This window comes from Alosa alosa, chromosome 10 (genome assembly GCF_017589495.1).
Source record: "Alosa alosa isolate M-15738 ecotype Scorff River chromosome 10, AALO_Geno_1.1, whole genome shotgun sequence".
In the NCBI taxonomy this organism is placed as follows: domain Eukaryota; kingdom Metazoa; phylum Chordata; class Actinopteri; order Clupeiformes; family Clupeidae; genus Alosa; species Alosa alosa.
The window spans coordinates 21,526,468-21,553,685 of record NC_063198.1 but is presented as its reverse complement, the minus strand read 5'-3'; the positions used below and the strand labels follow the sequence as shown (position 1 = coordinate 21,553,685).

At 40.2% G+C, this 27,218-nt stretch overlaps 2 protein-coding genes across 3 annotated transcripts; one reads left to right on the top strand and one right to left on the bottom strand.

Annotated features, from left to right (window-relative positions):
* Window positions 1–337: 337 nt before the first annotated feature.
* Window positions 338–18,991, bottom strand: ctdsp2 (CTD (carboxy-terminal domain, RNA polymerase II, polypeptide A) small phosphatase 2). Of its 2 annotated transcripts, XM_048254561.1 has the most exons (8): window positions 18,311–18,991; window positions 10,970–11,121; window positions 9,460–9,498; window positions 8,321–8,422; window positions 6,336–6,392; window positions 5,573–5,665; window positions 4,723–4,908; window positions 338–4,562 (listed from the first exon to the last, which is right to left on the bottom strand). In XM_048254561.1, the coding sequence occupies exons 1-8, from the start codon at window positions 18,369–18,371 to the stop codon at window positions 4,437–4,439; spliced, it is 816 nt and encodes a 271-aa protein (XP_048110518.1). In that variant the 5' UTR covers window positions 18,372–18,991; the 3' UTR covers window positions 338–4,436. The 2 variants fall into 2 exon arrangements, with proteins under 2 accessions (XP_048110518.1, XP_048110519.1); XM_048254562.1 differs by lacking the exon at window positions 9,460–9,498 and having other exon boundaries at window positions 18,311–18,988.
* Window positions 18,992–24,558: 5,567 nt separating this feature from the next.
* Window positions 24,559–27,218, top strand: LOC125301400 (HIG1 domain family member 1A, mitochondrial-like). Its single transcript, XM_048253771.1, has 4 exons — window positions 24,559–24,683; window positions 25,400–25,492; window positions 25,845–25,979; window positions 26,285–27,218. The coding sequence occupies exons 1-4, from the start codon at window positions 24,590–24,592 to the stop codon at window positions 26,347–26,349; spliced, it is 387 nt and encodes a 128-aa protein (XP_048109728.1). The 5' UTR covers window positions 24,559–24,589; the 3' UTR covers window positions 26,350–27,218.

Genomic DNA, 27,218 nt, shown 5'->3' with positions numbered 1-27,218 from the left:
TTAAACACCACAGAGGATGACAGAAACAGACTGGATGGGCCAATAATTATTCACGTCTGAACAGTAAACCTTCCTTTAACATTGAATCATTTGATTTTTTCAATGTGATAATAAAATCTCTAAATGAAATGCCGTCTTTAGCAAAACTACATTGAACATTTACACATTCCATGTCAATAGGGAGACACTTTCATCACATGAAATGTGCAACAGGTCACCTCTAATTTGTTTATCTGAGCTTAATTATACCAATGCAAATGTTCTGTCAAAAGTGAATGGGTTGGGAAACAAATGATGTCTAGTCTTTGTGGAAATCAACAGAGACAGTGGGAGCTCAAACAGATAATCAATGTTTTTATTTTCAATTTTCAGAGTTTCTAGTCGAACAAACGAAAAAGGAAACAAAAATTAAAAAAAGAAATATGTTGAAATCTTGTGTACTCATCTTCAAGTTTTTAAAAATAGTATATTTGCAAAACAAAATTTTGAACTGAAAAAGAGAAGAGATTAATGAATGATTTTCTTTTCTTTTTTGTAAAGTAATGTACTCTTTCCTTCTGCATAGCTATTATTGGCATTATTGTTCATGGTGCATACCTTGATCAAATATTTATATAAAAAAAAAAAACCTTGACAGACTCATGACAAATTATTTTTTTTCCCCCTCTAAACTAAGGCTTCCTCTGACCAGGCACAGGAGAACATCTGTAGGTCCTGGATTTCATTCATCAGATAAACACTCATGTCCACAAGCTTCAACACTGAAGTAGATTTGCAGAACGTTTACATGTCACAAATATAAACCATGGGAAGGGAGTCACGGGAAACTTATGGAAAACCTCTCTTGCAAGAAACAAAATGCCCATCAATATCCCTCGAGACACTTTTTTTTATTGGTCCACTTGGCAGCGACGAGGAAAACGTAAATTCTGAAGTCGCCAGAAACTGAACCCGAGAGACGGGTGTTTCACCTGGTTCCGTGGTAGGTGGAAAACTAAAGGCAGCACCCCAGAATACCTCAGAAAGCGTGCTGGAGGGCAAGGCCAGCTTGCTGGTATTTAATCAGTTAACCAAGTCTTTCTGAACACCAGGCAGAAGAAAACGGCATAAATGCCCTCAGAACTCATGACATCAGCATCTGCTGTTAATTAACTAGTGACTGGTCCTTAATACCGGGTTGCAGTTTGCAAAATGCAATGCAACACAACGCAGTACCAGCTTAGGCTGAGAGCTGCCCCATGAATTTGTAAGATTGTTCTAGCTATGTGTCGAGTTAATGCTACCACAAGAGGAGGTCAAAGTTGGTGACAAAAAGCACCCTTGATAGCAGTGGTGGGTTAGTTACTGCAAAGGACTCAGTGCAGATGTGATTTTCCAAAACTTATGTAAAATTCTAAAAGGAGTACCAGAACTTAACAAATGTCACAGGCTCCAATGAGTCAGAGATACGTGGTTGAATCTGACACTAGACAGTTTAAAAGCTCAGACACATCCCCTGCTTTCTTTATAGTCCTGACATACAATAACAAGTAATACAACAAGAACACATGTAAGAAAACAAACCTGTGTGTGTAAGCGTCAACCAGCCCTGAAAGACAAGACACACCAACCGACATTCGTTTTTTTTTTTTTCATAATTGCACATACAGTAAAAACCAGCTTCTTGTATCATTTCCATATCTGGGTTGTTTCCCCTAAAGTTCTGTTGTGCTACCACCACAAGATATAGTTGTGAACGCTTTTTTGTTACCGCTCAGTTGTGATGGGTCAGAACACTACAATACCCAAGGGACTCCTAACCCTGTTCCATTAAAACTGAGTATCAACAACAACAACTTTTCTTACTCCCCCCATCTCACCCTGACTTAATTGTCAATCATACAGTAAACCTGTCTTAATTTGTGGATGCCCTCGAAGTGGGCTCATTTGGGTTTCATTTGGTATCCAAGGCCAATTTGAATGCAGAGCCTGTGGCTAGTAATTCAGGAGTCATATCAAGTGGCAGATATAATTTTCGCTCCAAAGCTAATAAAATCAAGGCAAAACTCGATCATTGTGCGGTGTCCGATGCCTCTATAGATTAGTCTGGAAAATGGCTTTGGCAGATTTGTATCTCCAAAAGCTTTAGTTTATCAATTCAAGATGCTCCAGCATACACTTAAGGACAAAGAGATGAAGAATCTAAATGACCCATGAATTAGGCAAGTGGATATTTTATCCTCAGGAATATACACAAAAAGCTAGATGAAGAATGAAATAGAAAGCTAGAAAGAAAGAATAACAGAAAAGACAAAAGGGGGAAAGCAAGAAAGAATGATAAAACAATGAATGCAACGACATCCAATCAAAGACCAAAACAAAAGAGAAAAGAAAGCCATGGGTTTATCACTTTGGAAAGAATTATTTTATGGAGCGATTCATTTGCTTGAATATGCAGCGTACAAGTCCACAAAAATACACTAAATCTGATGGTAAAAGAAAACAAAAGATTTAGGAGTGGAGAAAGAGTCCAATTGTGCACAGTCAAGGCACTTCATTTGGGTATTAAGAACAATATTGAGGCTTTTGGCAAACAAAACAAAACAAACAAAAAAAAAAAACAAGAATGCAAGAGAAAGAACAACACAACAATGACAAGAGAAATGCAGCAGATGGGGCTTGCCTGGGCTGAACATACTTTCAAGCTCGGATGTTCTCACATCCACCAAAACCAACCAGGCACCTTCTCCGAACGGAGAAACAAACAGGTCCTTTGCTTTAATATGCTGTTACGCAAATTAATTTTCCTGCCCTACTACAATTTGTAATTCTATTCTTAAAGTTTGCTTTTTTTTTCTTCTTTTTTTCAAATAAGCAATACTTTACAGTTAAATGCTGACTTGGTAGAAAGTAATGATAAAGATCCACGTTTGGTTTAGCGGGGTTTGGGTGGCAGAATTACACCCATATGCATAGCACTAAGTTTTAACAACCATCTACACCCAACCCTAAAATAAAATCAGATTGCTCAGAACAGCCATCTAAGATACATACTTGAATACTGTGGTTGCAATGCGTCAATGGCAAATTTAAGTCTAATTCCCAGTAGGATCTCAAAATAATTAAGGCCTACGAATAGGTGAATTGGATAAAGGCCAAAAAAAGCTTGAGAAAGACTGAATTGAAAAGGTGTGACAGGTAGATTTGCATATCTAGGCAAAGTGAAAGGTATAAAACTACCAGAACACACTGAGAGAGTGGTCTTAGAAAAGGAACTGATTGCGATGGTCCCTATTGGCTGAGGATGATGTCACCACTGGCAAAAAACACTGAGGTTTTCTTTTTTTTAGACAGATACAACCAGGAAGAGAGGCTATCAAATTGTATGGCTGTTCTTCCTCAACATCAGAAAAAAAATACAAAAAATATCTATATTTTTTTTAACATAGAGAACATCAAAAGACATTTAGAAAACGTATATAGAAAAAAACTAACTATTGAAAAAGAACAACCATCTCTTTTAGGAACAAAGCTTTTTTTTCTTCTTTCCTTTAAAATTTGTCCTCTTTGCTTTTTTTCCTAAAAAAAAAAAGGCACGATGATGGAGACTCCAAGCTCCCGAATAAAGGTCTGGTCGTAGGTCACTGTGTCTTTTTCGTTGAGTGTCGTGCTCGGTCAAGTTGCTTGGGTCTCGGGCGCCCGTGGTTCAGCATTGAGGGCGTTTCCTGAAGATAAGATTTCCCAAGGGAAACTAGAGCAGTATTTTGCTTTTCTAACAGGAAGTCTTTAAACAATGTTGCTCGGTGCCAGTTGGCATACATCGATGAGGGTACTGGGTTATTAGGGACTGTGCGTTCCTATTGGAGAGTTGCAGAGTGAAGGTCTGTGGGAGAGATTTGGCATGGGTAACGTTCATACAGTAAGAGAGAGTCACCAGTCACGTTCAGGGGAAAGAAGTGTCGTGGTGTTGTGGATTAGTGCTATATGAATATAAGGTTCATTTGGAGGAGGGGAGGATAAGGGATAGAGGGGTTGCTTCCTCCAAGTAGGAGTGTGTGTGTGTGTATGTATTTAAATGTGTGCATGTACGCAAGCGTGTGTGTGTGTGACTGTGTGGGGGAGGGGCTGCAGTGCTCTTTATTAGTGACAACCTGTCCGATTGTTACCGCTTCTGGAACTGAAAGCACCAGGCACAGCATGGGCAGTCTTTGGGGGAGATTTTCTGTGTTTGCGCAAGTGTGTGTGTGTGTGTGTGTGTATGTGTTTATATGTGCCCTCAGTGTATGTGTGTATACTGATGTGTCTGTCTGTGTTTGGCTTTGTGTATCCTTAGTGTTGCCTCTATGCATACATGTTTTTTTTTTTGTGTGTGTGTGCAAACTAATGTGTGTGTGGGCGCAGGAGTGTGTGGGCAGGCATCATTCAGACGGGTCGGGTGCACAGGTGCGAGTGTTTGATCAGGGTTCACGCAGCTGCTTTAGTTTGGCGTAGACATCGTCCGCATCACTCAGCTCCTCAAACGCGGGCAGCAGGTTCAGCAGTTCTGTGTCCTCTAGGTCGTCAAACCAGGACACCACAGGCACCTTGTCATACAAAAACACACACACACACACACACACACACAGAGCAGAAAGTATGTTACCAAACTAACTTAACATCTGAATAGTTTCATGGAAGACCGTTATAACTGTTCAGTGACACAGAGCAGCTGCCCAGTGATGGACCTGCGCGGTGTGAACTCACAGCATTCTCGGGGTGGAAGATGTAAGAGGCGGGGGAGTTGTCCAGGATGAGGATCCTGTTGAGATCCCGGCCCAGGCGGCTCAGGTCCTTAACATAACAGCCCTGGTGGAAGACGCAGGACTCCCGGAAGAGACGGGCCCGGAAGACCCCACACTGGTCCAGCAGATCCGTTACCGGATCTGCATACTGGAGCAGAGACAGACAGAGAGAGAAAAAGAAGGAGAAAGAGAGAGAGAGAAAGAGAGAGAGACAGACAGAGAGAGAGCTAAGTATAGAAGTATAGCTTTCACACAAACTAAATGTTCAAAAACAAAATCTCAGATTAAATCATACACTCTTTTCTTGTTTTCTTTATCTGGCTATTGCAGAATATCGCTCTTTGCTGACAAGTCTGGAAGAGTGAGGAAATCTTCACTTTGCTCACCCTATCCCTGCACTGCTCACCCTATCCTTTTTTCTGTTGAGGGTGGTTTTACTTTTATCATGTTGTGTATGCATTTTTGATTAGATTATTTGTAGTTAAATATCTATAAAAATTGAATAAAGTAAGCTATATTTTGTACTGGGATACCATCTTCTGTTCTTCCATTACCACAGGGAGTTCTATTTTTAGGGACTTACAAGTCAGAGACCAGTAGCAGTGCCTAGGTGTGATGTTGAAATGATGCATTCGTTTTGAAAAGCAGGGACAACAACAGTGGCTGTGCTAAAGCTAGACAAAGTTATTCACACAGAAGTATGATGCCTAACAGACGCAATAAAATTTAGAAACATCACTTTGTGGGGAGTTCTGTTCTGACACAGGAAAGCATTTCATCCTCAAGACTGACCAAACACCACACCACTGTACCTTGGCTAGACTGGCAGTGAAAAGGACACACTCAAACATTTCCCCCATTCTCTGCAGAAACTCATCTACGTGAGGTCTCTTCAGAACATAGACCTGAAACACAGGGTTAGGTACATTAGCATCAGAAGATAATCAAGTTCAAAACATAATAACATTTCTTTGACAGACCAAATACACCACTAAAACATGATCCATGAGCAGACCAAGTTTGTTCTCATGCACCCGTGATGTTCCTCTAATAAACATTCACCGCAAACCAGTTCTGGAATCCAGGTGTCATCGTCTGTCCCATGGGGCTGTGTGCAAGAGGCCTGCTCCTGAAACAAGTAATCGAGAATAGGCCGCACTGGTGGAAAACAGCCTATCCTGGATTACTTGAACCAGGCCCAGGTCAAGAGATGAGGGAGAGAGCGAGAGAGAATGAAGAGTGATGGCTAAAGAGGTGTGAAGAGCCAACCTGCTTCACCGGATTTCACAGAGATGGAAGAGCTTTCACTGGAGTTTTATCTCAGTCAACTCTACAGTACGCAACAATGCAAACGACACAAGTGCAATTACATAATCATAAGCAAGGCAATAATGGCAAGAGGACCATTTTGTAGCTCTGTGCACTTAATCTACACTACAGTGGTTACATAAGCATTCATTGCCTCATGCCGATTTCCTCTTGAGAGATTGCAGTACTACAACTGTCCAGCAGAGGGCATGTGGCGACCATCCTGTCTTTGAAAGATACATGTTCAGTGACACGAACAGTGCTCACCTGGTGCGTCGTCCCCTCAATCTCCACAGGTACAATGAAATCAGCATTACTGATTGGCTGGAGAGAGAAAGAAAATAGAGTTGGTAAAAATGTATGTCAAAATCACAAGTATACCCCGATGCATTCCCTGTATCTGACAATTATAGATAATCTTTTATCTGTGATAGAAAATAAGTTTATTTAGGTGTATAAGAAAATGGCGATAACAACTTGGGTGGAGAGTTGTGTAGCACTAAAGTCATTTTAAATGAGCATTGGCAGTACATGTTGGTTGTGCCGTTTCATTGATCTGCACAATGATTTGTTTACGTTCAAACAGTCTCCGAGGCCGGCAACAGCCATAGCGGGCACCACACCCGGCAGTATCTGAGATAAACAGAGCTAGCGTGATCACAGCAGAGCAGCAGCTCCCAGGTCCACACACTGCTTCGCACTACAAGCAGGAGCACATCTGCACACTCAGGTATGTCAGGACCCACCCAACCAACATTAATCAGAATGTACAAACCCACCACTTGTACTTCAGTGAGACAGGAAAAGCACCATAAAACCTTCAGACACATAAGCTGTAGGTTGGCTAGTTGCAAAACACCTGAGGTGCGTTCAAATTTGGCAAACAGTGGTGAACGTTCGTGGTAAACATGTTTTCTTTGAACAGTTAAATTTGAATGATTTGGTGTTAACATTCCAATGTAACGGTAATTGCATTGTTGCCTCGTCAAACTCACGTCCAGTTTCACTGTATGCTCGCGGAGAACTGCCTCTTCAGACTGCTTGCAGTTGTTTGCAAAGATTCGCCGAAAACTCAAGGCTAACGGAAAGCTGTTTGTAAACGTTTGTCTATGTTTGCGAATTTGAACGCACCGATTTACCAGAAAGAGAGGGGCAGCTAGTAGAGTACAGATCCAGGTCTTGTTTGCTTTGCAATGAGAAAAATGCCTCTGCAGGAATGCTGTCATACGACAGGCGCAGATACAGCTAATGATAAGAACGACGGCTCTAAGCATCGTCACTCAAGCAGCAGATGGGATAGATAAGGTTAAAGCTACACTGACGCGTTCCACTTCTGTAGTACAAAGAGCTGCTTTGTTCCGTCAAGTGGGAGCCAAAGCCATCTCCCTGGGTGTTCTATATAGACCATGTCGCTTTAGAACTGCAGGTTTGTCTTTACTCCATGACCCCTTTTCTGGTTGCAGCTTGAGCCATGTTATCAAATTACTGTTTAACATCTTACGAAAACGCTTCTGTAACTGCATTATCTGCTTTACAGGTCCCTCGTCTCTATATATCCTAAATCCAAACTGCATCCCTGAAGTAAGGTCATGCAGGCATGCCCCTTTCCGCCCAACAGAAGGTTTAGCATACCACAAACTGGAATTTTTGATTCTTCTCAAACTGCTGTAGAAATCCAGATTTGGTGCAACAGCTGCCCCGAGGGAGACATTAAGCCATTATCCATTTTACTTAACAGACAGGTAACGACACTCACTGAGATCACCATCAGCTACTTTAGATAAGCAATCAGACTACAGCAGAAGGGTGGCCACGGCCAAACTCACTCACTAAATAACTTCTGGTATTTCTTCAGGAGGTTAGGCTGATATCTGATAATTCCATGATAAAGTAGCTTTTAACAAGGGCTGTGAAGTGAATCACTGCCTACAAAACCAGAGGGATCTGGATCTGCTGTACTCCATCCAGCCCCAGTTGTGCTCATACTACCAACCTGATCACATTTTAACCTCTGTCCACTCTGACCAGAGTTTCCCTTTTGAGACCTACATAGCCATTACAGTGATGACCACTGATGGCTGACCAATTGATTACGTATTGTCAATTGGCCAGGCACTGCCCTCCTCCCCAAATATCTGCATCGGGAGCTTAAACACTCACGTTGACTTTTCACTAATTACCACCTCCGGCTACCCTGTGCTTTCAGTATGATACCACCATGCCCTTCAGCTCCTTCCCCCGCACTCACTCACCTTGAAGGAGCTGTGCACCAGAGTCTCGTCCAGGTCGATGACCACGCAGATCTTGCCCTGGTCCTGAGGGGTCACCTCGGGTAGCAAGCAGGTCCCTGGGATCTGTGGAAGGTGGAAGGGGTGGGGTGTGGGTGGCAAGGAGGTGGAGCAGGGGGAATGGGGGGGGTGTCACAGAAATATGACAGTCAGTTTCCTGCATCTCAACTTTCACACCACCCACCAAACTGGACTACACTAATCCAGAATTGTTTTTATCACATACTTCTTTGTAAGGCCTTCTACACTAATATTACAATTATATCGCTGTATAGGGTCCAAATAGTTTGTATGAAATAGAAAGGTAGGATGTGTACAGGAGATGCTTAAGGTTTGGTACATAAATATTAATAAAATATTAATACATTCAGACTCTCACATTTATCCTTCTTATTTAAGTGTCAATCCCAGGTGTATTAATCCATCCTCTAACACTAAAATAAACAAAAAATAGTTTTCGAACCAATTCATTACTACATTTACGTTTTGCGGGAAACCCGAAAGGGACCAAGACACTAAAAAATATAATGTTCCAATGAAGCCAGCAGGAGGTGCTGTTTGCCGAAAATATGCTGACTGCTTTCAGGGCCCCAGACATAAGATGGCAGGTCCCTTCAGCAGATGTCTAGGCTCCATCAATCGGAATGATCAGGACACAAACTGATCCTAGATCTAACGACTAGGGCAATCCATTGGCTGACTAGACCTGAATTGGAGCTTATTAAAAAATGTTCACGTCAACTGCAGCCATGAAATAATTACACAATTTGATTCAGAACTGACATGCCAGAGGCTAAATTCCAAATAAACATAAACAACTTTAACAGATCTTAAATAAAAGAGGAGGCATTTGAGAGTTGTGGTCAAGGCACATTCTAGTATCAAGAGTATGTGAAGACAATAAATTCTAAAGTAACACGTTGAGTAGAATAGGGCATGCATACTAAAAAAAAAAAAAAACAAGAAGCTATTAGCTGTAAGGTTGTTTAGTGCTAACAGAAAAGAAAAAAAGAACAAGGCATTAGCTAGCCTATATCTCATCCACTTGGAGCCTGGCAGAAGTTCATACATGTTTAAAGTCAGTGATCTGGGCCTTTACGTACTTGGTGATACTGGTAGCGAAGAGTTTGGAGCAGATCATACTAAACAAAGAGACGAAAAGACAGTTAATGACATTTCTCCCGCCCATATCCCCAATCTGGTGTAGACGCCCACCCCAAAACAGAGTCCTACGCCACACACACACACCTTACAGATGAACAAGGTCCAAAGTTTCACACAGAGGCTTGTACAGCACTCCATGAAGACCGAAGTCATGAACAATCAAACGAACACACACACACACACACCCCTATACCCTACAGGCTGTACTCACACTGAAGTAGTGACAGGAGAGTTACCTGGAGTCATATTGAAAGTAAATCTCAAAAAGTCCCTCCAGCTGGCACATACCAAGCACAGCATAGCCGATGCAAATTCATGGGAATATGTTTTTGCTTTAAGGGACGTTACCACCAAGCAATTCCTTTGGGTCCCCTTATAGGATTCAGGGTGCAGAAAGCGAGGCACCACAAGACTTTGAACTCGCAAGATGTTCAACTTGGGTTAAAAAACTTTTTTTTTTTTTTTTTTTCACATCTCTTACATAACACCATAAGTAATAAGCCCATGTAATAAGAATAGTTTCTAAATAATCTCTAAGGGGGTGTATTACACAATGTCCTACAAGGAGTCTAGCTAGGTCTCTACTCACAAACTACTGAGTTACTCTGAATCCCTACAGATCATGTCTTACCACAACCCATCTGAAAACTGGGGGGGTAAGGAGTAGAAAAAATAAAAACAAAGCAAAAAAACATTGATGCTTCAAACATAGGACCTCAAAAAGAAATCTAGCTGCTTTGCAATCAGGGGACATCTGATGGCATACTTTATTTTAATACTTCCAAGACATTTTTATTGCTAGTCCAGGGTTATAATAATATATTTCAATTATTCATGTCAAATCAGATATAACAGCACCGCCTCAGCTTCCTCTCAGTGTAAAAGCACAGTGTTGTGAATGTTTCATAAGCTTGTCCTGTTGTGCGTTCTTCTGCGCCCGGTGAATTTACACAAACGAACAGCAGGGGGTCTGGGCTGGATAGCTAGTCCAATTAATAAGGACAGTGATCTGGCTCCAGGGCAGACTGCTCATGGGCCTACTAACCCAAAAAAGCACCCGTGCCTGTCTGCACGGCTCTCATTAGCAGGTGTGATGAGAAACCGCCTGCGTGGTCAGTGTTTTTGGCTGCAAGTGTGAGTGCTGTTTGGCATCTAGTGCTCCAGCACCATGGAGTGAGTGAGAACACTTGAAAGTGTTCTGGGTTCCAAATGGAGATAAAGCCAAAACAAAGGCCAGGAAGATGAGTTTCTTTGCACTTCTTATTTAAAGTTCTGGAATCCTAAAAGGAGAACACTATTAACCCATCCGAGAACTTCTTTGAGCATTCCAATGATGCATTATAATCTTATTTTCTTGCTTATTCACATTTCTGCCTGGGGCAGAAAATCTGGTACATACAGCCCATCTTGACACTGATTGGGAAAATGAGGAGGTGTCAGGGGTGTTACCTTGGCGATTGTCCCATTGTCCTCAGGAGGCAGCAAAGTATCCTGGGAAGGGGGAGGAGACTGGGGGACATCCTGTGCTCGGAGGCAACAGAAGAGCGCTTTGAAGATATTCCGGCTCCGAGGCTTTTTGGGGGAAGATTTGCTCACCTGGCCTGTAGAATCAAGAGCACATGCAGAACAATCAGGTACAAAGGTAGGTACACACACACACGGTACTATACAACACTTTTAGGACCACACGTAACAGCCATCCAACACACACACACACACACACACACACACACACACACACACACACACACACACACACACACACAAGACTATCACACAACCTGCAGTTTAAACTTGCAAACACTGTGATTGCATATGCACTCATTTCCTATGGGATCGACACTAGTCAGCCAACGGCTACTTCCAGTGCTGTCCCTCACAGATCCAACACACACACACAGGATTGTTTAATTGAAAACACAAATTGGTCACCACTTAAAGGATGAAAACTGCTACAAGCTCCTTCCACCCCTCCCACTTAAAAACTTAAAAAGTTTAACCAAACTAGGCGTTCACAGCATACCACCTAGTCATCAAATCATAATTTCCTCCAGGCTTGCTAAATAAAATAAGCAGGTAGAACGCTAAAAAATGCAAATGAAAAAACAAAATCAAGCATGTTGTTGCAACTGCAGCCAGCTCTATACATTCAAACGTGACTTCAGCGAACCGCCACCAACCACCATTGCTGTCAGCATGGGAGGAATTCATCAGGCTTCTGCAGCCTCCCCCTGTGTGTTCATTTACCATCACAGGCCAACAACATGAGAGCAAGGGGGAAAATGGAGACACGTCCACAGGATCTATTTCTGTGTGTGCCTGTCGGTCTTTCCTGTCAAACAGATAGCTGTGCTATTCTAGGGATTGAGTGGTTTTAAAGGGAATCTGCAGAGTGGCTTCTCAAAGCACATCTCTCTTCTGGCATTTATTTATGCATTTATTTAATTATTTTGCCGCTGATTGAAATACTGAAAAAGCCTAGCCTACCTACAGCACCTAGAAGCTGACATGTCTGAGAGAACAGGTGACATTTGATCACAGGTTTAAAAAACTACACTAAGTGAAAATAACGACACAACCTGAAATGGAAACTCAGAGTGAAGGCAGCTTTTTCACAGGGGAAGACCTCAATATATGTGTTTTTTCCACATGAATTTACTAGTTTAATTCAGCTTCTAAGATAAAACGACAACATGTAAAACGGTGTGCAAATGCCTGATTGTTTTTCTAAAATGTTTGGAATGAGTTTGGGTTTATACTTCTATTTCCTGTGGAAGAGGTGGAGTCACCTGTCAATCAAATGTCACAGTTATGGAACAAAAAAGCTCAAGAAGCTCACTATTGGCCCTTTTCCACTGACAGAGAATTGGCTCTGTTCCCGTACCAACATTTGAACCGGTCGGAGCATTTCGACCAAACAAAATACGGTTCGGAACGTGCCACTTTGGTTCGGTGCTTGAACCAGAAAATAGTTGGTTTTTCCTGCGAACGGAGTGGGCGTGTCACTTTACCGTTCAGAGGGGAGAAGGCTTAAACCATGTGTTTTCCCTCCTTATCAACTGTTGCCATGAGTAAACAAAACTAGTCAACTAGCACTAGTCTGCAAATGTTTACTAGCATTAACACAACAACTGGACAACTGTCATATCATTCTCCCATTCATGCATATCATTAACTTTTGTTTTGCATGCAACACCCATTGTTAATGACGCACAATTAGTTTGTTTAAAACTGGTGGAAATACGGGCTGGTTCACTAGATAGTACCAAGGTTCAAATAATTCTAAACGGAACCGGTTCAAGAACGGGTTCGCTGTCGGTGGAAAAACGTCTTATATGGGGCATATATGTGATATTTTAAAATGTTACGAATAACAACCGCACACTAAGTGACAAAGAGCCTTATCCCTTTGTTTGTTTGTTTGTTTGTTTGTTTGACATTTTCTTGCTGGAAGGATTGAAGCCTGTGAGGCTACAGCAGGTTTTGTTTCACAGTCTCTCTTTTCATCTATTAGTTAGGAAATCTTGCTTGAGTTTCTGTTTATTTTTACACACACTAAAACACAACACTGTAAAGCCAAGTCTACTACATTTTTGTGAGTTAAAATGTAATAATAGATGTGAGAAGACAGATTTGAACAGACAACATAATTCTGTTGCCAGACAGACACCCACACAGACAGTAAATAAACCAAAAGAGTAGTTAATTAAATATCAGCACAAAAAACAATGCGCGCCCTTGCTCTAGGCCTTGTCATAACAAAGGAAAGGGAAAGAGCTGTTAAGTCAAAGCATTCAATGATTCCCAAACCAAACAAAATCTCCCATTTCACATAAAGAAAAAGGTTACTTCAACACCTGCAATATGAAAACATGAAAGAGAGAGAAAAAAAACAAAAACAAAAAGGATGCACAGATGGTCTTCTAGCTTAGCACCCTGATATGAACCCATTACTGTCATCACATAAGCCTTCCTCTCCTTTTGGGATTCCACAATAGGTGATGCTGCACAAACAAAGTAACATACCTTTTTTTCCCATACATGCATTATAAGCAGTTGTGAGATATGTGTGGGTACCTCCTCTAAGACTGAACATCTGCATCTGATAACCTCAAACATACCAATGTGGGTCTATGCTTATTTAATGTTTACAAACGCTGACTCCCATTGAGGAGGGAGGAGAAAAGAACTCGACGGGAGTCTGGATCACTAAATCTCTCTCATACATTCAGATTAATTGCCACTGTGCAATAAGATTAAAAGATTATGGGCTAAACTGGATGGTCGAAATCCCAGTGGCCCAAAGATGTGATTTTAATCAGAAGCCACACAACAATGGAACAGGACCAAAGTGGAGAGGAGACTGGGGTGCTCTCTTATATCAATGTGAACGGGCACATTTCAGATGTGGGCTTAAGCGACTGCATAACTCCGCGCTGCAGCAGGCGTGTGGGTGCGGTAACCAACGGCTTTTTTTTTCCATCTTCGTCTTTTCTGTCACAGCTACACTAGAGGAGGATCTCTACTTTGAGCTGCGGAGTCAGTGAAAAAAACCAAAAAACAACAACAAGTACTTCTGCCTGATATCGAAAGGGAAAGGAACATTTTACTATAAGCAATTCTGGCAAGAAACAACTACTTAATAAAAGCTTATGAAAAAAGATGCATCAGCACCCTAAAATTACTATATTAAAGCTTAACAGAGTCCAGGGAGAAAGTGGAATAGCAACAGTAGAGCATGTTTAGGTAGAGCACTGACGATTTAACATGCTTATAGATTATTTTAATGTGCTCATTAGATTTTAGTAAGGGGCTTATAAAATGATAGATCATTAACGTTGTAACATTGCTGTACAGAGTTATCCAAATCGATTGTGGATACCTACGAAACACACACACAACAAATCATTCTGCCATGTGTATGGCAAATGTCCACCCAAATACAACCCTACTACCTCAACCTTCTGTTAAGGATTCACACTATTTGATGACACCATTATTTCTCCTAAGTGATGTGGTAATTAAAACCACCACAGCGCAAAGTGAGGAGGTGTGAATGTGAACACAGCAAAGGTGTTGGAAAGCCGACCACAGGTCACACTTTTTCATCACACTCCGACTGGGGCCTTTTAGCTGGCGTCGGTCACACCCTCCAAACTACCACTGACTGACCAATCGGCACCAGCTGCTGGTGGTGACTTCATAAAGGAGGCATGGGAAGTTGATCCATTTCATTTTCATCAAGAGTGAAAGGAGACACCTCCTCAATGACACCTGGAAAGGCCAAATGATGATGCCAAGTTTTAGCCACTTATAGCAGTTAAAAGGTGAGGTCCATGATACTAATCCAATACACTTAGTGCGATAAACAATTCCAGCCCATCAACACATAGCTTCAAAAGCTAGAAAGGGAGAGGTGTAATTTTATTGGCTGTAGGGCTCAAATATCAACAACCTTTTGCCAGAAATGCAGACTTCATCTTTAAAACCTCTCCCAGCATGAGAACCTGTGTTTGCGTTGCTACAGAGCTCCATGAAAACATGAAAACCTGATCAGGCAGATACTTACAGAGTTACATGACATACTGGAAGGAAGTCATGCAAATACATCATAGCCTTTGAGACAATCATACACTGCATAGGCTTGTTTGAAGGCCTGTCTAAAAATGTTCTGTAGATATCTGGGAAAGTCCATTTATGTACACCATTGGCTCGAAAATCAGACACTTCTTATTTTTATGAGAGGGTCCCAGATTCTTTCAGGATTACATTGGTTTTGTGAGTAGTTTGCAGACCCACTACAGAAAAACTAATCTTTCTACATTGTTATCAGACAATATCTTGCCACAGCCTGTTCTATTTCAACAAATATGCAACAGGAAACAGCCAACTCTGAAGACATTTCCTTTTATGAGGCTATAATAAATGTTTGTTTTCTTATTCTCTTTAAGAGGACATGCACGACTGCTTATGCATTCATCATGTGTACACACAAACAAGCCTCAGTATGCTGCTGCTATAGTGCAAATAAAAGACATGCATGGTAACAGTCCTTATAAAATCATACAAACGTATTGTAGCATGTTTCTGCATGGTAAGAAAGGGGGAAAAAAATTCAATCCCATGGAAGATAAGAGAACAAAAAAGAAAGAACAAAAAACAGCAGCAGTTTATCATCAGATAAACATCGTGGCTATGGAAGACTGAAAAAAAGTGATACCACATATCTGGAATAGGATCAGAAGAAGAACACTATACGTGATCAAAGCAGGTGCAGAAACGTCTAAATGACATGGTTCTGCTCGAGCACACTGACGACATCTATAAAATGACTACAATCAAATGTGTCCGGCAAACAACAGCGCTCGGTACAGCAGCCCTCCAGAGAGGTGTGTTTTTTCTCATCAAACAAACACTCTGGATGTCTGATTAGCGACTCACTAGTCAGCATCAAAGGCACTGTTATGTCATGTTATGTTTGTTTGTTTCCTTTCCGGCTAATTCAGCAACGCCCTGAAAGACACACAGGCAGAGTCCGGCCAGTTTCTCTCTCACAGCTGGCAGGGTCTGTGGAGGTGTTTTTTTCTGTTTCAGCTTCACAGGCGCACAGCAGCTCTGACTAATGTTATTATGAGGGAGAGAACTATATGTCTCCAGTCAAAACAGAATGATGACATTCAGTCAGCTATTTCTGTGATCACCACAGATACAACCAGCAAACATACCTAACGTCTGTGATACGCTATTCTTTAGATCTGAAATGTTCCAAATGGTACACTTCTTGAATTACTGGGCTACTAAGGTAAGGTGTGCTAATCTAATCACAATGTGTACCAATCTAATCAAATGTAGCTTAATACAAGTGGCTCACTAATCAAGCTCAGGCCAGCAAAGTCTATCTCACTGCCTTCATTTACTCTTTGCCATTACGGAGTGCACAAGGCAGCGCGAGAATGTGCAGAATGCCTTGCTAAGTAGAGCTCAGCAGGTCACAGGAGTCTCAGGCACACGCCCCTCTGAAAAACAACATTCAACTTAAGGACTTACATATTTGTACTACATGACAGAAAGTCTTCATTCTGTGAGCACAGCATTCACTTCATATTTCACTGTGTGTGTTTTATGTCAGCTTTTAACAGCCAAGAATGCACTGGAAGGTAAATGGAACAGAGCAGATTGTTTCAAATACGATACCCATAATGGGAAGAGCTACCGATACAGTCTTTGATCCAGTGATCCTAAACATGAACGAAAGCTAAAGAGATGCAAGATTAACCCTAGCCTAAACTTCTACTCTATGCCAGCTGCAGGTTCAATCAAAAGACTTGGACTGTTTCATGATCATACAGGAAGAGGTCCACAGGATTGCAACATTTCCATAGTAGGAGGGGAGGCAGTGGCCTCAAGTGCTAACGATACATCATAGGTCCATCATTTCGAGACAGTTGTGAATGCAAAAAGGTGTGACTGCAAGGAGGGGGTTGCAAGAAAACACACCTCCACCCTTGAAAATTGGTAGCTTGTTGTGCCTTTCTGCAGGCATGCTACTGACTTCTGATATCTAACGTTTCTTTAAAGCATCACTACATAAAAACGAATAACAAGATGGAAAGAACAAATAATGGTGAGGCAATCATTTAAGCGATAAAAAAAATAACAGTGCATGTCACAGTACCATGGAATAAGACTCTTAAGATATAGTTTTAAAACTGCAGTAGGTCTACCTGGTATTCAGCTTGTTGCCTGGTGTGAAATACAATGGAATTCAAGTATAACTAAGTTAATCATTAACAGATGCTTTCTTGTATTTTTACTTCTTGTTTATCCATACTAAACACTTAACATTATCACCCCAACAAAACACCAACCACTGACCGGCAGCACCTGTCCCACACCAGAACAGAAATAGCTGAAATTCTGTACGGGATGTTGTAACCATTACTGGGCGGCTTGGCTATAACCATAATGAACACAACGCATCAACCCCTACTTATATACTCTCCATGCGGTTTATATAACCCCTACTACACACAATCATGAGAATGTGCTACAATTATGATCTAGGCTACATAAGCTTTCAAAATATTGTGTTTGTTTTTCGATGTAGCATATTTAATAAAAGTATTCAGGTGCATGTGACTATAAAATTAGTTAGTTACTCATATGCACATGAAACTTAATAGCCCCGAATAGAATATAAACTGAATAGCCTAACTGGGCAGTGCAACAATTTAACATTACATATTGACAGACTTACTAACTCTTAACTCAGCTAAAACAAGTCACATCAACAAATGTGCCAAATGTGTATTTTTAAAATGGGCAACGCAATTTGTACAACAGCAAAGCCTTCTCTTACTCGCCTGATTTTCAAATACAGATTGAAAGTATTGCGTCTGATAAGATGCGTAGCAAAATCAGCCATCACAGCTGAATCACGTTAGCTGTGAGTTCACAACATGTTCGTTTCTGAGCGCGCTAGCTATGCTTTTGTTGAAAAATATTTTATTTGAATGTTCAATTTAAAAATTCAGAACAAAACCTACAAGTATTTTACCTCATGGGCAACTGTAAATGCGACTACATAATATTTACATAATATAAGTAGTATAGCGAATAAACTACGGTTTTAAAAACAACAGAACTTAGCCACCCTTGGTTGACGTTGAGTAAATGAACTAGTGCGAGTTAGCTCGCTAGCCATAGCTTACGCGTCTCCGAATCGGCTTCGGTAAACAAGATTAAACAGAGAAAGTAATCCGAACGAACGCAACTGGCGTAGAAACTCACCTGTCTTGGACGGTAGCTGAGTATCTTCTTTTTGCACTTGAGTGATGATAGAACTTTCCATCTAACAAATGCGCAGCCCCTCTAAATCCAATCCGTTCCCCCCAGTCACAGGCACTTTCAACATTCAGCTAGCTAGCTGTTAGCTCTCGCGCTTGAGGCAAGCCGTTGTGGTCTTCTCTTTCGCTATAATCCAAAAAGCAAATTGTTTTTCTTCGCTTCCTCCAAGTTGCAACGGACGAAACGTATTCACTAGCTGTTTTTGTTGCTTAATACTGGCTACCTTTTCCGCCACATATATGTAACAGGATGTAAAAAAAGTAATTGAACGGTAGCTCCACTTGCTAGTGACACTGTGAAAGACCTCGCTATTGCTCCAACATGGAGAATCCAGGCGAAAAAAGCAAAACAACCGAGGAAATGGGACAAGGGCGGTTTCAAGTTCCCCCTACTACTGATAAACAACCTCTCAAAACGGAATCCGATGCCGGAAAACGGTTAACTAATCGAACAAACGAGTGCAGGTTATGTTCAGAATGCAAATATACAGTACTGAAGACTTGAAATAATTACATTTTCGATATATTTGGCTTTGTTTTCCTCCCACGATTTTCGGGTGCCTTGAAACCGTCGCGGTCTCGGATTGGATCGTGTGGAAGTGGGAGTAGCAGAGGCATTCTTTTCTACTCGCTCCATCCTGAACACATTCCAGTGTAAGCTTAGCCTACAGTCGCAGGTAGTGTAGACAAGTCTCAGGAAATACATTTGTAACAACAACTATTTCACAGCAAAGAAACAATATTGTCTTGTGACATGTTGAAATGGTGTGAGTAGGCCTACTACTCAATTGAGGTTGAAAACACGTGATTTCAATGGCACACCTACAAGATGATGGCCTATATTTTGTTCAACACTTGCGACGAGGTAAACTGTAAACATTTCGTGACGTATGCGTTTTGTAGGCTATCGATGGAAAAAGCACCATATTGCATCTGCAGCAGAGAAGAACAAAAGAATAAATTATTGTCCTGCATGCGTAAATCTCTGCGCACATGTACTTAAACTTTACAATATTTAGAAATTATGAAAATGCGTTATAAGTGCACAATAGCCTAAATATAAATGTAAAAGAAAAAAATAATAAATTCAGCTCTATTGAAAATCATGTTAGTAAGCTTACTGATTAGGACACTCCTGATATTTTTAAAACTGCATTGCAAAATGTCAGCACCAGATATATTTAGCATTTGATCAGTTGATTACTTGATCCTATTTAAAATTTACTTTAAAAATAGGTCATTTAGGCTATACCCTTAACATGTAACATGAGGCTGTTGGGACAAATATTTCATGTTTTAGGTGAACTAATAATTAACAAATCTGAACATCAAGTGTAATCATTCATTTTCTCTGATTATTAGGCCAAGTGTCTTGCAATTTATTTTACATAGGCTAATCAGCAGCCATATTGGTGTTGTTAATTCAGCCCATATATCTGCATGTTTCGGATTCTGTTCTGAATGATACTAAATGCTTTTGGCATGCAAGAACTGCTCTTGAAATCGCCTCTCAAAAGAACAGTCCAACTTGTTTTATTTTGGAGCGATCACTAAGCCATATAATCAAATGTAAGGATGTAAGGATTGGCACATACCTAGTGAACCAATGTTTGTATTTACTTTACCAAATTCTGTATTCCATTTTATTATTTTAAGCTTTTATGTCATTGTTGCTGCTCATGGATTTCAACCTTCATTCAAACCAAATAGGCTACTGATTCCCAAGAGAAGCGGAGTTGACAGAGGAGACAAACAAACATTAAGCATGCATTAATTATGTAATGGCTCTTTCACTTGATCAGTATGGCATGTAATTAACATAACAAGTTTGTGTGGGTGTGCACACACTATCAAACAAATACATGAGTCTGGAGTGTGGTTGACAATACAAATTCCCTTTTGATAGGAGGATGGGGATTGTGTTTTGATTATCAGGGTTTCACCCATCTGTCATCTGCAATGACACTATCGCGAACCACCACACAGTGCAACTGGTGACACAGCTGCATAAACACAGTTTGGTAAAAACAAATGTAAATCTAAACAGTCTGTTGCAGAAGGGCAAACGAATCTGGAGAGTAAGCATGCATGTTGACACAACAAGACACAAAGGGGAACACACAGTTCTTTACGCAATCATGCTACAGAAAACATTATAAATCAATGAACACACTTTTTGTTCCCTGATTGACTAAAGTAATATGAGAAATTAAAAGGTACCACAGCTATTCGAATTGCTGTTATCACTTAAACGCCTTTGAAAGGTGCACAATTGGAGCAATTGATGCGAAAAGACTGACAAAAATATATTTGCAAAAGGTAACCTTTTGAATAGAAAAATAATTTTCTTAAGCGATCACTTGTAAAGCTTCTGCTAGTTCCCGGGTTTTCATGTAGATGCGTATCTCCAGGAGGACACAAGCTTGTTCTTGTTCTCCTTCTCCATTTGATGCTTTCTGTATAGTTTTTCACTTTCATGTATGATGGATATTGTCATTCTTCTGTGGGTCTATAACCCATACAGCTATACATCTGTCCCATATACCATCATTGTTTTCAGTCTTTTAACATTTTTACTTTACATTTGTTTGTTTACTCCCCTGGATAGAAAGTGCCAAGTCCAAAGCATTGTCAGGAGTCAAGGATGGGGGATTTACTAACTCTAGGTTCTCATTGGCTTAAAAGGAAGAATGTATGGAAAACCTCTGTGATGGTCACATGTCAGAGGATAAGTGCAGCATATATAGCTGAACAGAGTGCCCAAATTCTGGGATCCAATACCAAACACAGCTATAAAAACAGGTGCAGTTGTTTTTAAGAATGACATAATGATAATCACAAAATGGCAAATAATCAATGGAAGGTAACAGATCACTGACATAGAGACTATAAAATATATGAAAATAACAAAACTGTTTTTGATATATGTATGACATGGTTTTAATTTGGTAAAGGAAAAACCAGAAAGGTCGGCGTCTGCGCCTACACTTTTGACCCGTGTATTGCTTGGTGCGTCCGCTCCCAAAAAGTAGTGATCGCTTAGGGTAATGAAACAAGGAGGCGCACACAAGGCTTGTGTGGAAAAATGGTTTTAATTTGTAAATGTAAAAGTTCATAGTGAATCTTTGAATGATTAAATCAAACCCTTTTCATTCCTTATTATTTGCATGAGGGCATGCAGTGTTTAAATTGGACAAACTGAGACAAACCCACTTCTTTTCTTGCATCAAGGCAATTGCCACAAACTTTTGCCTATTGCCAAATCTGAATGCACCTCTGGATAGGCTCAACCACAGCTCTCTATATACGGCCCTGGGCTCAACATATCTCGTTTCGTAGTATACCCATCTGGTCTTCATGAAAATATTATTTATTATTTATTTTGTACCATGTTTCTGTAGATAGAAAATCTACAGTGTGTGAGTGTGTGTGTGTATGTATATCTGCAGCAGAACGCAAAGTATTCCAATTGAACATAAACTCCAGGAGAGAGGGAGCGATGCATTTGGCATTTTCTATCTTCTGTAACATGACATATTGTGTTATTGCTCTGTGGTATTCTTCTACTTCTCCTTCAAGCCTATTTATTTATTCACTTCCTTAGAATTGTGAAAAAGGATTATGATAATACTTTGAATGTTTTGAACATAAAATACAATACCCTTCAGAATTATTGGCACCTCTGCTAAAGTTGACAAAAGAAACGGTATAAAAAACAATCTGTTGGTCATTTATTGTAATCTCACAATGAAAACAATTAGGAAAAATCAAACCTTGAAGGGAAGCAAATTTATTTTGAGAAAAAGGAAAATCTCATAAAGAAATAAATATTTTTAACTAAAGCACATTGCTCACAATTATTGGCACCCCTGAAAAATCTTATATACAAAACCTAACAGAAGCATTTTCCTATCTAATTTCAATTTACTTAAGTTAATCAGAGTGTCTGTGAACTTTCAGAAGTAGTTCATGACTTTCTTTTTTACTATGGCATGAAAATAAAGTCACACAGAGGCTAAATTCTCCAGTCACTTTTCAACATTGGAAAGACAAGAGAATACATTAAATATATGCACACTCTGATCCTCAATGTTCCTATAAATAGTACATTTAGTTTTCTTATTAGCAATAAGCAATACTATTAATCTATTAATTGAGATTAATAAGAGGTTCTTGAAGACTATTAAATGCAACAGATCACCAATGACATGTTGAGGAGAGTCAGTAACCTAATACTCTGAAAAAGAGACAATAATATAAATTGAGGAGAACTAGACTCAAAATAGATCCTTGTGGAACACCCTTTGTAATTGGCAAGAACACTGGACATTTTCTGACACTAAATCCTCTGAGATAGTTCTGAAACCAGCCTCATCATCTAAACCAATACTAAAAAGATCAATGGATGATCAACTGTATTAAAGGCTTTTCACAGATCCAAATTCTTCATACCTAAAGCAGATATTATATATTAATCAATTATTTAAAATCTTTGCATCTTACACCCCCTTTGTATAAAAGAGACACAAGGGCCAGTTTTCAGACATTTTTGGAGAGTTTGTGGTATACCCAATTGCGGGATGCCTTTAAACTCTTTATCAAATTATAAAAAACATTATCAGTAAATAATGATTTGTGATGTATTTGAAAGTTGTTGTCTTTTGAGAAAGTTGTTGTCTTTTGAGAAGAGGGCTGAGGGGACACCTGCACATTGGTCGTAAGTAACAACAGAAACATGATAAAGATAAGAGATGCATGTTACAGTATGTCTGCTAGCTCTGTTTCTCAGATCACACTGCTTACTGCTAATTTTAGAATACAAAACAAAAAGCATATTGAAATACACTGTCAAAAGAACTTTTAAATAAACAATTCAGCTCCTTACTTATATAACTGCAGCCTTTTTTTAAAATTCAGTTCAAGTTCCAACTTGTTTTCATGTATAGGCTACTTCGAGACACATTCTTCAAAATCCCAGTAGATCTGTACATATCTTGAGCACTTGAAGTTATCGAACTGTCTATTATGCAAACATAAATAACAATAAGAACTATTGTTCAAATGCCCTTTTAATCCTTCATTTGCCCTGGTGCTTTGATATCCCAGTACAATACACACCAGACCTTTATGCTCATGTTTGTGTGTTGTGTTTTGACATAATTTATATCAGGGAGACCTCTACCATGTGACTTTCAGGAAGTCCCCCCCCCCCTCCTATCTCCATCCCCTCCCACCTCTCCAGCTTCTGCCCTAGGGTGGCCTCTGCCACAGGCTTGTGTTTCCAGGAAAGGGGCCTAGTGGGCAAACTGATGCCTATGTGAAGAGAAGGAAGGTGGAGGCGGTGGGGGGAAGCAGGGCAGAGGCATATAGACTGCACAACATGTTCACCAGTGTGAGTGAGACAAACAAAATGAGGGAGAGGGAATGGCAATCAGGGGGGAAATATCTGAGAATCAGAGCGACTGAACACTGGTGAAGGGGAGAGGGAGAGAGAGCGAGAGAGAGAGGGCGGGAAAAAGCTCCCGTCTTACATAACTCATGTAACCTGGCCTGTAATACCATTTTGTGTTTTCAGTCAGCCACTGGTAGCCATTTTGTTTCAGCCATATTTGACTTACAGCTTTGAGCATCAGACCTATAAAATAAATGTGAGTCTAATTCAAATTTGAGTTAAAAAGGGAAGTCAGGTGGTTTTAAAGGCTATAAACTATAGAAAACATTATATTCTGATAGTTCTACAGAATAACTGATACTTAGCCTACAAATAAACTTTTCATAGGTAAATTAATAAATAGAAAAGCTGTAAAGCAGCTAAGAACTTCATATGCCGTTGCGTAATGATCTGACTTTGTCCTAGATTTATGTCAAATTGCAGATGGCTCTTGGGTGTCACCTTGTGGATATATTTGGTAGTTCATGACGTCTGTACGCATCTTACGGTAACGCAAACAAAACACTAGCTTTTTAAAGCGGCATCATAAGGATATTACTACCTTGGACTTGGATATTAGTGTTTTTTTCCGCATTCAGATATTTTATTTCAGACTATGGTGCTTTTAATGTTGTATTAGCTTTCTTTATGAGTCTACACTTTTTGCTGATCAAAAAATTGCGTGTCAACCAGATCAACAAACAAGATACAAGGGCGCATTACTTCTGTAAAGTACGGTAGTAGCCTACTGGTCTTCTCGCGATAGTGCTATAGGTCCCATTCCGGTGACAAATGAAACGTCGGTTCTTGCCTGTCAGTGACACATCTGCCGCAACATTGACCTGCTGCTCACTATTTGTCCTGTCAAGATTGTTTAATTGTCCAGGTAGGAATTATTTTGTCAATAGAATTTTTTGCTCTTTAAATGCCTAACTGCCGGTCACATTTCACTAATGTTGTTAACAAGTTACATCACTGAGTTCTCTCATCGAATGCGCATAGGCTACACCAGTGTTTCATAAAGCCCTAAAGGTCATGAATAGGGCATAATAGTTCGTTCGTATAAGAGTTAAGTCTGTGCTTTGGTTGTATAGCTGGAATATCCTCGTTATGTGGATGTCAAGACTATGCATTTTGTAATAACCAAAGACCTTAGAGCGGAGCATCGAACAGTTTCTCGTTCGGGATGCCTCACGTACACGGAAGCTTAGCCTAACTTACTGATAACTGGGCCCTGCTTTCTGTATCAGTCGGATTTATAATGTTTATTTTATGACACAGTTAGAGATAGATAGCTATGGTGTGGTGGGTGGCTAGCTCACCGACTGATTTCTTAACAGGCGAGGTTATAGCTTACATCTATCAAACAGAAGACCAGGGTCGGACCAGATGACCTATGCTCAACCCTTAATTGTACAATCAAAATTAAGCCAGTCAAACTGGGTTCCTTAGTCGTAAACCGGGAACAACCATTTACACCACAATTGAACCGGCGTGGGTTACAGTTGGTGTGAACGTGGTAATAATAATACAGTGTTAGTGGCTGAATGAAAGTACAGGGAAACTCTGCCTATGAGTGCCATGTCTTCTATCTCCATACAGCTATCATCATGCCATCCAACAGTAATTGGGAGGATGAGGAACACACATCCAAATTTATGAGGAAGGCAAAAGAATCGCCATTTGTGCCTATAGGTGAGCACTGGTCAATGATACTATCTTTTTGCATTTTAGTTCATTAGGTTCTTATATTTTCAGTTGAATTACAACTACCTTTAGTGTTGTGCTTGTGTTCTTCTTGCTGAACTGGTAAAGTCGATAGACCATGTTATCATGGCTCAGGAAAATGTATCTATATGCTATAAATCGCTAATAAAAGTTACAGGATAAAAACACCTGATAAAATTAATATATGTAAGTATTTGTACTATTAAAGCCTATAGAGAGCAGTTACATGCTTGTTGTTTTAGACCAAATAATAATAAAAAAAAAACATCACCGTGCTTTTGACATGTGTATGAATTTGTGTTTGTGTGATGCATTTCAGGTATGGCCGGGTGCCTTGCAATTGTGGCATTTGGACTTTATAAGCTGAAATCGCGTGGGGACACAAAGATGTCTGTGCACCTTATTCATATGCGTGTGGGAGCACAAGGATTTGTGGTGGGAGCAATGACATTGGGTAAGAATCAGCCAAGCAAGTACACAAGGCATAAATGAAGGTTCAGAACTAAAAAGGGACTTAATGAAAATCAGAACCCTGTCCATTGATTTTCCATAGGAATGACTAACTATTACATCTTTTAATTGAAGTTATAGTACTTGATGTCCAAATGGTTATTTACTTAAAGGTTGACTTATTGAGAATAAATTAATTTAATTATGCATAAGATGTCATAAATGATACAATACATCTATACAGAATATTGATATTTATCCTGAAATGGTGTCAATATTTTTGTAAACAGTTGTCTTGTTTTGTGGCAGGTGTGGCATACTCCATGTATAGAGAGTACCTGGCTCCCAAAGATTCAGAAAATGACAGCAAGTAAGCCAATCACTGCTCAGCATGGGTGTAAGGTGACCAGAACCTTTTCTATGGCTGCTGTTCCTAATACCTACTGTACTCTTAAAGAATGAAATGAAAGAATGTAATGGATGTAGCAGTTTACAGAGAAGACACATGAAATGGCTCTTGGTGACACCAAGGTCCAAATCACTGCCACAGATACACACACAGGGTCCAAAATTATATGAATGGCAACCAATGGAAAACCCAGAGTACAATGCATCATCCATGTCACTCAAGTGCTCTGTTACACAAGCTCAAAGGATCGGAACCTTTAATTAATCAAATTGCTGCTTGTGGGTTGACAGTCTTTTGCAGCCTTGTTGTCACTGTCCACTAAGATCTATGAAAACCAAATGCAGGAACTGGGCGGCAGTAGCTCAGGAGGTAGAGGAGTCGTCCAGCAACTGCAAGGTTGCTAGTTCGAGCCCAACTCTTCCTGACACTGTCGAAGTGTCCTTGAGCAAGACACTTAACCCCAGTGCTCCCGATGAACAGGTTGGCTCCTTGTTTGGCAGCCTCCGCCATCGGTGTGTGAATGGGTGAATTTGAGGCATGACAATGCAAAGCTTTGGGTGCTCGCAGGAGTCGAAAAAAGCTTTATATAAATGCAGTCCATTTACCATTTAGGAACTGTGACATCCATTTCATTCACTCTTTGTTTCCACAAGAAGCCTTTCCGTCACTCATGACATAGACTCTTGTCATGGGGTATACCTAACATGCAGAATAACCACTCCTACCACTGTGTTAACTTCACCTGTTCTGTGTTGCTACTTACCTACTTACTTGCTACGTATCATACAATAGAGAAAACTTGAAAGTGAATGGTAGCCTACAAGTAAAACAGGC

Coding starts and splice junctions, on each gene's coding strand:
- ctdsp2 (XM_048254561.1), bottom strand. CDS start 18,371: ATGGAAAGTTCTATCATCACTCAAGTGCAAAAAGAAGATACTCAGCTA. Junction 8,423..9,459: donor TTCGCTACCAGTATCACCAA/GTACGTAAAGGC, acceptor CACCTTCCACAG/ATCCCAGGGACCTGCTTGCT. Junction 4,563..4,722: donor TCTTCCACCCCGAGAATGCT/GTGAGTTCACAC, acceptor TTGTATGACAAG/GTGCCTGTGGTGTCCTGGTT.
- LOC125301400 (XM_048253771.1), top strand. CDS start 24,590: ATGAAACGTCGGTTCTTGCCTGTCAGTGACACATCTGCCGCAACATTG. Junction 24,684..25,399: donor AAGATTGTTTAATTGTCCAG/GTAGGAATTATT, acceptor ATCTCCATACAG/CTATCATCATGCCATCCAAC. Junction 25,493..25,844: donor ATCGCCATTTGTGCCTATAG/GTGAGCACTGGT, acceptor GATGCATTTCAG/GTATGGCCGGGTGCCTTGCA.